We start from the raw sequence: 14,531 nt of genomic DNA, 5'->3' as shown, positions 1-14,531 counted from the left end.
GAGAAAACTTAGAGATTTCTTCATCCACATTCCCATCCGCATTACACCATGCTCAAGAGATGCTCACCCAGTTTCTCCTTGAGCACTTCCAATATCAGGTGGATTAATACCTCCCAAAATACCCTATTCCATTTGAGAACAACTCTCTGTGTTAAGAGTTCTGACATAATGTGCCAGAATCTAGTTTCCTTTAACTGCTTCCCAATCATGACTCTAGCCATTGAAGCTGTACAGCTTTATTTTCTTGATTTCAATCATTCCTCATATCACAGGCTCATTCTAGACACTCTTTTAAATGTCAGCGTCACTCTTAAAATTTGGTGCTGAGAGTTAAACAGAACACTCTGACCAGTACAGAGACCTTACTGCTATAATTTCCCTTGTTTGGCTAATCGTATTTCTACAGATATATTTGGGAAGTGATAAGGAGTAGTATAAGGAGCATTATATTTGGAATTATAGAAAATTAGGCTCAATATCAATTCCAACACTAGACCAACTTTATGACTTGGGGAAGCTGATAAACTCTCTGGTCCTCACTTCAGTGTCTCTAAAATTAATAATGAATTAACCTGAAAGCTCAGTATTCAGATACACAATGAATATACAAAAATCAATAGCTTTCTGAAAAACAATAATTAGTCAGAAATTGTAATGTGAAAACAACATAAATTGTTTGCTTGTTTGGTTGATTGGTTGTTGATTTTTTTTTTTTTTTGGCTTGGTAGGGAGTGATGAAGCATAAGGAATTGGTTGAGTTTTCAATTTAGTTTCTATTGGAATGTAACAAAATGATTCCAAAGTCCAACTGGAAAAATAAACTACTGCTACTAATCAAGACATTTTAAAGAAAAGCAACAAAGGAAAACTTGCCCAAAAAAATGTTAAATTATCTCATTGGTGCTACATAGTACCAAAATCTATAACTAAAGACACTATACAGATAACCTAGAGCCAGGCCCTAATGTACATTTTTTGTGTGTAAATGATAAAATTAGTAAACAAAAAAAGTAAACCAATAGGAAAGAATTCTTTGATAAAACTTCAGATTTAGTTTAAAATTTGGGGAAAAAATATTAGACCCTCAGCATTTACCATAAATCAAAATTAATTAGGCTGGATTTAAGAGGTTTTTTTTAAACTCTTTAGGAAACTGGAAGAAAATATGGGTGAATAATTACTGTATCTCAGATAGTAAAAGATATTAAAAACATTAAAGCAATAGGAAAGGGCTTCCCTGGTGACGCAGTGGTTGAGAGTCCTCCTGCCGATGCAGGGGACACAGGTTCGTGCCCCGGTCCGGGAAGATCCCACATGCCGCGGAGTGGCTGGGCCCATGAGCCATGGCTGCTGAGCCTGCGTGTCCAGAGCCTGTGCTCCTGTGCAACGGGAGAGGCCACAACAGTGAGAGGCCCACATACCGCAAAAACAAAAAACAAAACAAAACAAAAAAACGCAACAGGAAAAATCTTTCAGTAATTCTAGGAACACCATAAATAAAATTTAAAGGCAAATAGGAAAAATTATTTACAACTAGTATGGCAAACAAAAGGTTACTATTCCTAATTCAAAGAGTTCTTACAAATTGTTGATTAATTAATAAGCTTTACCCAAAAATAGGTAGCCATCACAAACAGGAAATTTTAAAAAATAAATAATACAAATAGCCAAGAAAATTATGAAAAATATTTGACCACACTAATATCAGAAATCTGATTAAGACATCAAGATAAGACACTATTTTTGCTCTACTTATATTGCTAAAGGATCTTTTACTTATAATATTCCTAATTAGAGTGAGGTAATGGACACTGTTTTGCAGAAATATAAGTTAAAATAACTTTTCATTGAAGTCCTTTTACCAATCTGCATCAAGAATTTTTAAAACATCCGTACCCCTTGACGAGCTAACTAAATTCTAGGGACCAATAGTGAGGAAATAATCAGACAAAAGTGGTCAAAATTTTACAAATAAGGAACTTTATTATACAACTACTTATAACAGCAACAGATTCAAAACAACCTAAAAGGCAGAAAAAGCGAGACTGATTAAGCAAATTACAATATTCTGAATAAAATTCAATATTTTTATTAATAAAATTCAATTAAATGAGAAATGCTCATGACACAATATTAAGTGAAAAAGGTGGAACGCAAAACTGTGTGTATGGGCGTCCTTGCGTGGTTTTCACATGTGTGTCTGTATAAATTTGCATATCTGTGTTTTGGGTACACTGAAGAAACATTGGAATAAAATGCACCAAAATGTACATAGTAGTTACTTCTAAAGTAGTGGGAGTATAGGAGATTTTTATATTTTTCTTTAAAGTCGTCTAGATTTTTCAACTGTTCTGCAATTAACATATCCTATAAGTTTCATAGGGTACATTTATTAATAATAAAATTAATCATTAATTTGGGTCTCTTTTTCCTACCAGACAAGATGTTTGAAATCTTGGCTTAGTCATCTTCTATTTCATTGGTTCCCAAACCGGGCTGTTCATTAAAGTTGCCTGGAGCAGCTTCTAGCAACAAGTCTTCCAGTGCACACCCACTTCACCCTTGAAATTCTGGTTCAGAAAATTAGCTAAATATATTTATGTTTACTTTTTTATTGGGCTTAGCTTTTTTGTTTTTTTTTTTATACAGCAGGTTCTTATTAGTCATCAATTTTATACACATCAGTGTATACATGTCAATCCCAATCACCCAATTCAGCACACCACCATCCCCACCCCCCCACCGTTTTCCCCCCTTGGTGACGATACGTTTGTTCTCTACATCTATGTCTCAACTTCTGCCCTGCAAACCGGTTCATCTGTACCCTTTCTCTAGGTTCCACATATATGCACTAATATACGATATTTGTTTTTCTCTTTCTGACTTACTTCACTCTGTATGAAAGTCTCTAGATCCATCCACGTCTCAACAAATGACTCAATTTCGTTCCTTTTTATGGCTGAGTAATATTCCATTGTATATATGTACCACAACTTCTTTATCCATTCGTCTGTCGTAGGGCATTTAGGTTGTTTCCATGACCTGCCTACTGTGAAAAGTGCTGCAATGAACATTGGGGTGCATGTGTCTTTTTGAATTATGGTTTTCTCTGGGTATATGCCCAGTAGCGGGATTACTGGATCATATGGTAATTCTATTTTTAGGTCTTTAAGGAACCTCCATACTGTTCTCCATAGTGGCTCTATCAATTTACATTCCCACCAACAGTGCAAGAGGGTTCCCTTTTCTCCACACCCTCTCCAGCATTTGTTGTTTGTAGATTTTCTGATGATGCCCATTCTAACTGGTGTCAGGTGACACCTCATTATACTTTTGATTTGCATTTCTCTAATAATTAGTGATGTTGAGCAGTTTTTAATGTGCTTCTTGGCCATCTGTATGTCTTCTTTGGAGAAATATCTATTTAGGTCTTCGCCCATTTTTGGATTGGGTTGTTTGTTTCTTTAATATTGAGCTGCATGAGCTCTATTTTTTTTTTTTTTTTTTTTGCGGTACGCGGGCCTCTCACTGCTGTGGCCTCTCCCATTGTGGAGCACAGGCTCCAGACGCGCAGGCTCCGCGGCCATGGCCCATGGGCCCAGCTGCTCCACGGCATGTGGGATCTTTCTGGACTGGGGCACGAACCCATGTCCCCTGCATCAGCAGGCGTACATCAACCACTGTGCCACCAGGGAAGCCCCTGCATGAGCTCTTCATATATTTTGGAGATTAATCCTTTGTCTGTTGATTTGTTTGAAAATACTTTCTCCCATCCTGAGGGTTGTCTTTCCATCTTGTTTATGGTGTCCTTTGCTGTGCAAAAGCTTTTAAGTTTCATTAGATCCCATTTGTTTATTTTTGTTTTTATTTCCAGTACTCTAGGAGGTGGATCAAAAAAGGTCTTGCTGTGACTTATGTTAAAGAGTGTTCTTCCTATGTTTTCCTCTAAGAGTTTTATATTGTCCTGTCTCATATTTAGGTCTTTAGTCCATTTTGATTTTATTTTTGTGTATGGTGTTAGAGAGTGTTCTAATTTCATTCTTTTACATGTAGCTGTCCAGTTTTCCCAGCACCACTTATTGAAAAGACTGTCTTTTCTCCATTGTATATCTTTGCCTCCTTTCTCATAGATTAGTTGACCATAGGTGCATGGGTTTATCTCTGGGCTTTTTATCTTGTTCCATTGATCTAAGTTTCTGTTTTTGTGACAGTACCATACTGTCTTGATGACTGTAGCTTTGTAGTATAGTCTGAAGTCAGGGAGTCTGATTCTTCCAGCTCCATTTTTTTCTTTCAAGACTGCTTTGGCTATTCAGGGTCTTTTGTGTCTCCATACAAATTTTAAGATTGCTTGTTCTAGTTCCGTAAAACATGCCATTGGTAATTTGATAGGGATTGCATTGAATCTGTAGATTGCTTTGGGTAGTATAGTCATTTTCACAATATTGATTCTTCCAATCCAAGAAAATTGTATATCTCTCCATCTATTTGTATCATCTTTAATTTCTTTCATCACTGTCTTATAGTTTTCTGCATACAGGTCTTTTGTCTCCCTAGGTAGGTTTATTCCTAGGTATTTTATTCTTTTTGTTGCAATGGTAAATGGGAGTGTTTCCTTAATTTCTCTTTCAGATTTTTCATCATTACTGTATAGGAATGCAAGAGATTTCTGTGCATTAATGTTGTATCCTGCAACTGTACCAAATTCATTGATTAGCTCTAGTAGTTTTCTGGTGGCATTTTTAGGATTCTCTATGTATAGTATCATGTCATCTGCAAAGAGTGACAGTTTTACTTCTTCTTTTCCAATTTGTATTCCTTTTATTTCTTTTTCTTCTCTGCCGTGGATAGAAGTTCCAAGACTATGTTGAATAATAGTGGTGAGAGTGGACATCCTTGTCTTCTTCCTGATCTTAGAGGAAATGCTTTCACTTTTTCACCATTGAGAATGAAGTTTGCTATGGGTTTGTCATATATGGCCTTTATTATGTTAGAGGTAGGTTCCCTCCATGTCCCTTTCTGTAGAGTTTTTATCATAAATGGGTGCTGAATTTTGTCAAAAGCTTTTTCTGCGTCTATTGAGATGATCATATGGTTTTTATTCTTCAATTTGTTAATACGGTGTATCACATTGATTGTTTTGCATATATTGAAGAATCCTTGCATTCCTGGAAGAAACCCCACTTGATCATGGTGTATGATCCTTTTAATGTGCTGTTGTATTCTGTTTGCTAGTATTTTGTTGAGGATTTTTGCATCTATGTTCATCAGTGCTATTGGCCTGTAGTTTTCTTTCTTTGTGACATCCTTGTCTGGTTTTGGTATCAAGGTGATGGTGGCCTCATAGAATGAGTTTGGGAGTGTTCCTTCCTCTGCAATTTCTTGGAAGAGTTTGAGAAGGATGGGTGTTAGCTCTTCTCTAAATATTTGATAGAATTCATCTGTGAAGCCATCAGGTCCTGGACTTTTGTTTGTTGGACGATTTTTAATCACAGTTTCAATTTCATTACTTGTGATTGGTCTGTTCATATTTTCTGTTTCTTCCTGGTTCAGTCTTGGAAGGTTATACCTTTCTAAGAATTTGTCCATTTCTTCCAGGTTGTCCATTTTATTGGCATAGAGTTGCTTGTAGTAGTCTCTTAGGATTCTTTGTATTTCTGCAGTGTCTGTTGTAACTTCTCCTTTTTCATTCCTAATTTTATTGATTTGAGTTCTCTCCCTCTTTTTCTTGATGAGTCTGGCTAATGGTTTATCAGTTTTGTTTATCTTCTCAAAGAAACAGCTTTTAGTTTTATTAATCTTTGCTATTGTTTCTTTGTTTCTATTTCATTTTTTTCTGCTCTGATCTTTATGATTTCTTTCCTTCTGCTAACCTTGGGTTTTGTTTGTTCTTCTTTCTCTAGTTTCTTTAGGTGTAAGGTTAAATTTTTTATTTGAGATATTTCTTGTTTCTTGAGGTAGGCTTGTGTAGCTATAAACTTCCCTCTTAAAACTGCTTTTGCTGCATCCCACATGTTTTGGATCATCGTGTTTTCATTGTCATTTGTCTCTAGGTATTTTTTGATTTCCTCTTTGATTTCTTCGCTGATCTCTTGGTTATTTAGTAACATATTGTTTAGCCTCCATGTATTTATTTATTTATTTATTTATTTTTGCCTCTCACTGTTGTGGCCTCTCCCATTTGGGAGCACAGGCTCTCCGGATGCACAGGCTCAGCAGCCATGGCTCACGGGCCCAGCTGCTCCGCAGCATGTGGGATCTTTCCAGACCAGGGCACGAACCCACATACCCCGCATTGGCAGGCAGGCGGACTCTCAACCACTGCGCCGCCAGGGAAGCCCTGTGTTTGTACTTTTTACGTTTTTTTCCCTGTAATTCATTCCTAATCTCATAGCATTGTATTCAGAAAAGATGCTTGATATGATTTCAATTTTCTTAAATTTACTGAGGCTTGATTTGTGGCCCAAGAGGTGATCTATCCTGGAGAATGTTCTGTGCACACTTGAGAAGAAAGTGTAATCTGCTGTTTTTGGATGGAATGTCCTATAAATATCGATTAAATCTATCTGGTCTATTGTGTCATTTCCTGGACTTGGGTGGCTATTTCCTTTCCCATGTTAGGGAAGTTTTCTACTATAATCTCTTCAAATATTTTCTCTGGTCCTTTCTCTCTCTCTTCTCCTTCTGGGACCCCTATAATGTGAATGTTGTTGCATTTAATGTTGTCCCAGAGGTCTCTTAGGCTGCCTTCATTTCTTTTCATTCTTTTTTCTTTATTCTGTTCCATGGCAGTGAGTTCCACCGTTATGTCTTCCAGGTCACTTATCCGTTCTTCTGTCTCAGTTATTCTGCTATTGATTCCTTCTAGTGTAGTTTTCATTTCAGTTAATTGTATTGTTCATCTCTGTTTGTTTTCTCTTTAATTCTTCTAGGTCTTTGTTAAACATTTCTTGCATCTTCTCGATCTTTGCCTCCATTCTTTTTCCGAGGTCCTGGATCATCTTCACTATCATTATTCTGAATTCTTTTTCTGGAAGGTTGCCTATCTCCACTTCATTTAGTTGTTTTTCTGGGGTTTTTGTCTTGTTCCTTCATCTGGTACATAGCCCTCTGCCCTTTCATTTTGTCTATCTTTCTGTGAATGTGGTTTTTGTTCCACAGGCTGCAGGATTGTAGTTCTTCTTGCTTCTGTTGTCTGCCCTCTGGTAGGGGCTTAGTTTTATTTTTCTGTCCCTTATAGGGCATTGGTTTTTTAAAAAACACATTAAGACAATCACTTTCAAATAAATATTCCTCTCTCTTCACATTTACACAACTTTCCAAAAGAAAAATAATAAGAAATTTTGTCAAAAGTCATACTAAAACCAAGATATACTGAATTCCCATGATCTAGGTTCCTGTGCTCCTCAGTTTCTTTACCTGCATATGGGGGATAAACATGGTCCATACTTCCTAGAGACTTGGGGAAAATTAAATAAATTGATACATTTAAGTGCTCTAAATAGTTCCTGACACATAAAAATCTCTCAATAAATGTTAGCTATTGTTACAACCATCATAGTCATCAGCAGCAGCAGATCTTAAAAAATTAAGCAAAAGAAATAGTCTTAAATGCTTTGTTTTTAATAACTGAATGCTATCTCTTAGACATTCCTTGTCTAAATACAAGACTGTTTAACAATTCATTCTACAACTTTGCCAGGTATTAACCAATACATTCACCAGTCATTAAATATTCATAATTGACCTTTTTCTCTCTTCAAAAAACTGGGTCATTTGCCACTTTCAGCCTTCTGGTGCCTCTTCACTTCACCCAAGATTCCAAGACTACTTGATAATATTTTCCTGTCGTGTCTATAAATATTTCTGCTCCCTGAAATGAAACCCATTGGAGTCTGAGCAGTTCTGTCTTTAGTGCTTTATATCCTCTTGGGCTTTGATTTCCCTTTAAGCATATTTGTTCTACCCTTTCCAGGATCAAGATTATTCTCCTCAATCAAAAAGAATGGAAGTAAAATAGGAGTGAAGTAGTTCTAGTTTATCTCTGACATGTTGATATTACACTCTGTATCTCAGCAGTAGTCCTTTTGCTCTCAACATAACTTAAATATTGAATATATATATATATATTTACTTGTACACACATGCTTTTTGTGTCCTCAGTGTTTTTCACATGCTTCACATCTTGTCAGCCTGAATTTGTACCTTATTTACATATTTGTACATATTTGTACCTATTACAAATGGGTACCACCTGTTTATCTGTATTCTTGGTTTCACGAGCTTTGGGGAAGCTCCCAGTGATATTAAGCTGTTTGGTTTTGTTTAGCTCTCTTTTCTTTTTACTTGAGATCATTTTTTAATTGGGTATCAATATTTCCATTGGTAAATTGCCCATACTTCATGATCTATCTTCCTTCTTAAAATGTTTGCCTCTTTTTCAAGAAATTTTTAAAATAATTTTTCAAGAATTTTTTTCAAGAATTTAAAAAATCTACTTTCTTTGAGATGTAGTAAACCTCTAACTATGCTCAGGATTCAATTCTAGGAGCATTGTGTTAGCACATCCCTTTCCTTCAAGGTTATCATTATATACATTTCACCAGGAAGTTTTGCGTTGTTGGTAGTATTTAAATCCAAATAGTAGCTTCTATTATTGTTCTTTTGAGACCTTAAACAGTGAAAATATCAGCAAAGGTAGTCAAGAAGTTACAAGATACTTCTATCAGAATGAATTTGAAACCATTTGCCTAATTGAATTCACAAAGTTCTATTATCAATAATGTCTAATTAATCCCAAAATAAATTTCCATATGGGTTCCCTTCCTCCAATACCTCTTAAATGTAGGTGTTTCATGAAGGCTCTGTCTTTAGCTCTCCTTTACATAAATATGTCTCTTGTCATGCTCTGATGTAGTCTCCTGGCCTCAGCTACCCCTTCCAAAACTCTGGCATCTTTATCTCTAGCTCTGACTTCCCTTCCGATCTAGCTCCATCCAACATTTCAACTACCTGCCAGATTACTCCACCAGGTTGTTCCAAAGACACCTCAACCTTGCTGTGAATCACCATCTTCCCTCCCAAACTCTCTTTCTTCTCCTGAATTTCCTATTTCTATTAGTGATTCTGTTCTCCTCTCAGTTTACCTGGATATAAAAGCCTTATACCCCATTTGACCCCTTCCTCTCCTGCATCCATATGTCATCAGTTGCCAAGTCCTGCTAATTTTAACTCCTTGGTATCTCTGACATCCACACCCTCTGTTACCTCTTGTTCAGGCTCTCTTGATCTTATGTATGAGTTGTAGCCTAACTGATTATCCCTTTCAAGTTGTCCTCCTTCAGTGTCTATAAATCAGGCTATTTTAAACTTCTTAAAACATGGTTTTAATTCTATTATTCCTCTCCCTCTGAAAACCTTTCATTGCTCCTTATCTCAATATGTAAATAAATTCTAAACTCCTTTCCCTGCTTTTTAGTATTCTCTATTAAGGATTTATCCTCATCTCATTTTCTTATTTCATTTCCCTCTACTCTCTGTATGACAACTTGGATTCCAGACTTGCTATTCCAAATAATGTCCCAATTTTCTACAACAGGCCTTTGCTCACAATGAGCTCTAGAGGTGAATGCCCTTCCTCCCCACCCCCAGCCCTCCAGCAACTACCCAACATACTCTATTTGGATGCTACTTGAAAGCCTCTCCTAACCAGATCATCTAGAAACAACCACTCCCTTTCGCCCCTCAACTCTCACAAGACCTCACTTGTGCCTTAGTAATGACATTTATCACTTATTTCTTAGACTATAGTTCCTTGCACAAATGATTTTCCTTCTTAAAGACAATGTAACCTCCTTGGTGAAAGTATCTACTTCTGAATAATTTTCAAACATAGCACAACTCTTAACATCACCTTAGCATAGCATTTATAGAGAAGTCCTTAAGTGCTGAATAAATTAAAAATTATATAACTCAGGATCAATCCTGCCTTCTTGATAGATTCAAGCATTTTAGAATATTAGCTAATCATTAATCAATAATATCTCTAAAATACTCACACTCCTAAGTATTGTGCTTACTTTTATAAAGTATGTGATTGTAGTAATATCAATGAATCATAGATGGTCACAATAGCTTTATAGTTGTACAATTTTACTAAATTAATTTTCAAAACAATTAAGAGCTAGGCTTTTACAGAACTGGAATCTGTGGGTGTCAGCTGCTGAAATATTCCAAGTCAGACAGCTGAAAATCTAGGCAATTGTTCATTGAACAAAACGTCTTTACTAGTTGAACACTGAAGAAGTAAACAGGACTTCTCTGGTGGTGCAGTGGTTTAGAATCCGCCTGCTAATGCAGGGGACACGGGCTCGAGCCCTGGTTGGGGAAGATCCCACATGCCGTGGAGCAACTAAGCCCATGCGCCACAAGCACTGAGCCTGCACTCTGGAGCCCGTGAGCCACAACTACTGAAGCCTGGGCGCCTAGAGCCTGTGCTTGGCAACAAGAGAAGCCACCACAATGAGAAGCCTGCGCACCGCAACGAAGAGTAGCTCCCGCTCGCTGCAATTAGAGAAAGCCCGCGCATAGCGACGAAGACCCAACGCAGTAAAAAATAAAAAATTTATTTTAAAAAAAAGAAGTAAACAGAAATATATGTTATTACGAAGTGAGAGAGTGGCATGGACATATATACACTACCAAATGTAAAATCAATAGCTAGTGGGAAGAAGCCACTTAGCACAGGGAGATCAGCTCGGTGCTTTGTGACCACCTAGAGGGGTGGGATAGGGAGGGTGCGAGGGAGACGCACGAGGGAGGAGATATGGGGATATATGTGTATGTATAGCTGATTCACTTTGTTATAAAGCAGAAACTAACACACCACTATAGAGCAAGTATACTCCAATAAAGATGTTGAAAAAAAAGAAATATATGTTATTCATAATGGTTAACGGTAATAAATATCTGACGTGCTGGATTATGACAGGTGTATATAGAGATGCTCAAGCTTCTGGGGAAATTCTGGGAAGCAGATGGCATTTCAATAAAAATCCATTTATACCATGATAATTGGGAAGGAAGTAGCTGGCTATGATAACTTTCGGTATACTAGCAATAGAACTACATGTAAAACTTATAATTTATTCTGCCATAATGAAACTAAATTGTTGCCATATATTTTTCAGTAATGCTTATAGATCTTTATGAAATTTGGCAAAAGGATAATAACTTGCTGCTGATGAATATCTTATGAGGAAAAGTACTCCTATCTTAAAATAGAGTCATGCCCATAACATTATAAAATTACCTTCTTAACTTCCTAGACTGATATGAGACAGGCATCACATTACCTCTGAGTGACAAAACATGGGTATTCCTTAGCAACCCTTCGATAAGCATCGTGTTGCCAAAACACTTAGACGCCCTGCCTCTACCCACAGCTTTCATTACCTTATCACTAACCTCAGGATGAAACAAACAACCCAAACTGGTTACCGGCAGTGGTGGGGAAGCGTTGCTGGGTTCAGCAGCCACAGTCACACATACATAACGTGATCTTTTCTATGGGCTGTCCACGGAGAGAGATGGGCGGTTGCATACCAGCATGCAGGGAACTAAAAACGTGCTCGTTTCTAATGAGGGGCCCTCCTCCGGCGCTGGTTGTGCTGGCCTCCAGACCTCAGTACTTCCCGATAGACAGGGCAATGGGGAAGGTGTGAGAAGCTGGACTAATTTCCCACTCAGGGAAATGGTATAGTGAATTGGCTAAGAGGCTGAACTCAGATTGCCTGACTTCAAATCCTGGCTCTGCCACTTACTAGTTGTGAGAACCTGGACTGGTTAGTTAATCTCCAGAAACTTCTATTTCCTCTTCTATAAAATGAAAATACTACAATATCTCTTTGTTATCATGACTATTAAGTGTAATATTATTATATCTCTGTTATTATGACTATTAAGTTAAATAGTGCCTGAAAAATACTTACCAAAATGTTTGGCACAATAAGTTTAAAATATTACCAACATTTGCTCGGTAACAGTTTTGAGATATAATGGAGAACTGACTCACAGAGGTCTTCATAGTTTTTATTCCTAATGACCAGATTTCATCCAAACAAACAAGTGAATCTGAATATCGATGCGTGTTGCCTAGCTCTTTTTTTTTTCCAAAAGAGCTGTTTATGAAAGTTAAAAAACAATACAGGCAAGGTCATATACACTTCTTACACACAAAGAGAAACATGACATAAATTTGGACAGCAATGTATTTTCAAATGAATGCTGTTACATTCAACAAATATACCTGAACTTATGCATCAACAAGGAGATTTACCTTCAAAAGAGTCACATCAGGAAGCCATGCACTTGTTTCAATAATGTTGCCAAATATTTTTGGAACTCTTCCTTCTAAATTACCTCCTGAGCCTGCTTCAAATTCTTTTAGATGTCTTCATTGGAAACAAATGTTTACCTTTGGGAGTTTTCAATTTTGAAAGCAGATTTAAAAACAACTCATAAATAAGATGGAGGATAATGTCACCTCTGGTCAAAAAATAAGGAAATAAGGGCCTTTTTGCATGGCTTGTAAAACATCTCAAACAACTCCAGACAGGGAATCTCTAAAACATTTCAGACCAATGGAACCATTATCAGAATTAGTGTGTTGCTTTCTGTGTAATTAACAGATTACATGTTTATTTACTTAATTGTATTAAACAAATACTTGTAGAGCACTATGTGTCAAGCACTGTTCTAGGAGCCTTTGCATATATTAGCTAATTTAATGCTCATCTTATGAGGTAGATGCCCTTATTACTTCCATTTTACAGATGAGGTAATGAGGCACAAAGTTAAGGGTTTTGTCCCAGGACACACAGCTAGTTAATGGCAGAGCCAGAAATTGAAACCAGGCTTTCTATATAGTATAGAGGCTATATTTTCTAAAAAGTACAACTTCTGTGTATAGATAGTTATTCTATCTGGGATTTTAAGTTATTGCAATTTAAACTTGGTGAAAGATACTATACCTCTCCATGAATTTTTTTAACCTCTGCTAGAAGCCCTCTTAGTGTTAACATGCATTATCTGATCCTTCTTTTTTCTCTCTCTCTCTGCCCATAGCAAGGTTTACAGGAGGAAACAGTCTCACTTTCTAGTTTCCTCGTGTTCTATCACTCTGTAGGCTATCCTGTTTTCCCACATAAGCAGATCTTTTACCCAGCAGTTTCTTCAGCCTTATGCCAGGAACAGTCTCTCTCCTCACAATGTTTCCTCATGCCTATTTCAAAACTCCCTCCTTAAAATTCACATTTTCCATTGCATCTCTAAGGAGCTCAATCTTGTTAGACTTAATGGGGAAGATAGAAAAGATGAGGGAGGAAGGAAAGACATTAAAATATTTTTAAATTCTCTTTGAAAAAGCACCTTATATCATTTTCCATCAGTAAAATGCTTTGAATGTCTCACTTTGCTCTCCTTTGCCTTGAAATAGGAGTTTCCAAAGCAGCTTCATACCAATGCCAAGAGCATACCACTGGCCAGCCATTCGATAATGACAACATCCCCAAGGAAACATACTTAAGCAAATTGAAAAAAAATAGATTATGCTGGAACACTTTTTATTTCAGGATAAAAGAAAAATACAGGAAGAAATCTCACAGAAGCGTTTGAAAATAGAGGAAGAAAAACTAAAGCACCAGCATTTGAAGGTAACTTATGACTTTAATTTCATTTCAATGATTTTGCATTCAAATATTCTAATTGCACTCAAATTTCAGTAGTAAAGATGCTTTAGGAAGGAAAAAAATTCCAACAGTTATACTAACACCCTAATAACCATAAGGGAAGCCAATAAGCTAGTAATATTTGCATATGAGACTAATGCCTCCTGGCAAACATGTGGAAAATTGAAAACATGGTTTTATTACTTTTACCCTTTATTACTGAATTTTCTCACTTTCTTGGGTAACCTTGAGAATTCAGTCTTGATAGTTTGGCCCTGAATACAGTCTTGCTTAACATCCCTTGGGAGTGGATCCAGCTGGGAAGTCCGTTTTGAAATCAATGAAAAGCCAGCCCTTACCCAGGGCATGCAAAGCAGACAGTGTCTGGCCTGCTCAAGGATGCTCGTATTTAAAAGCTCAGTGCAATGAATTCAATGTTGTTTGAGTGTGGTTCAAGGTTCTGTTTTATTTTGTTTTGACAGAACATGAGATCATAACCAAAAGTAAACCTCCATTTTTAAAATCAGACTTTACATCTTTCATGGGTGTGGTCATTTTGTAATTTAAGCACACTGAGTCTCACATTTTATTATGTAGCTTAGTCATAGGGTGCAACCAAATGACAAACAGGAGCTCCTTGTGAACAGGCCCAAGCAGGAAACTACTTACCTGGCAGGGCTTCTATCGATAGATGTAATAAATCCCTCAGTGAAACAATGCCGCACACTCGTGGGGTCTACAATCTTTTGGTAAACTTGCCGAATTCAGCTAAGTCCATCTTTCTGATGGATCAAGTAACCACCT

At 36.9% G+C, this 14,531-nt stretch overlaps 1 protein-coding gene and 1 long non-coding RNA gene across 2 annotated transcripts in view; one reads left to right on the top strand and one right to left on the bottom strand.

Moving 5' to 3' along the window:
* The window catches only part of PALMD (palmdelphin), a 53,271-nt gene that overhangs the window by 9,152 nt on the left and 29,588 nt on the right, over window positions 1-14,531 (top strand). The window contains exon 2 of the mRNA XM_022584255.3: window positions 13,632-13,712. Coding sequence (XP_022439963.1) covers window positions 13,632-13,712 — 81 coding nt within the window. The remainder of the gene's footprint in view (window positions 1-13,631; window positions 13,713-14,531) is intronic.
* Window positions 1-14,531, bottom strand: part of LOC149750700 (uncharacterized) — a 52,946-nt gene that overhangs the window by 36,438 nt on the left and 1,977 nt on the right. The window contains exon 2 of the long non-coding RNA XR_016394699.1: window positions 1-14,531. This exon is cut by the window's left edge and continues 36,438 nt beyond it. This is a non-coding gene — a long non-coding RNA (uncharacterized LOC149750700).

The sequence above is a fragment of the Delphinapterus leucas genome, chromosome 1 (genome assembly GCF_059928025.1).
Source record: "Delphinapterus leucas isolate spDelLeu-1000000601 "Yukka" chromosome 1, BTC_Dleu_Yukka2, whole genome shotgun sequence".
NCBI classification, from domain to species: domain Eukaryota; kingdom Metazoa; phylum Chordata; class Mammalia; order Artiodactyla; family Monodontidae; genus Delphinapterus; species Delphinapterus leucas.
Note: the sequence above shows the minus strand (reverse complement) of the source record. Positions and strands in the feature narration are given on the sequence as shown.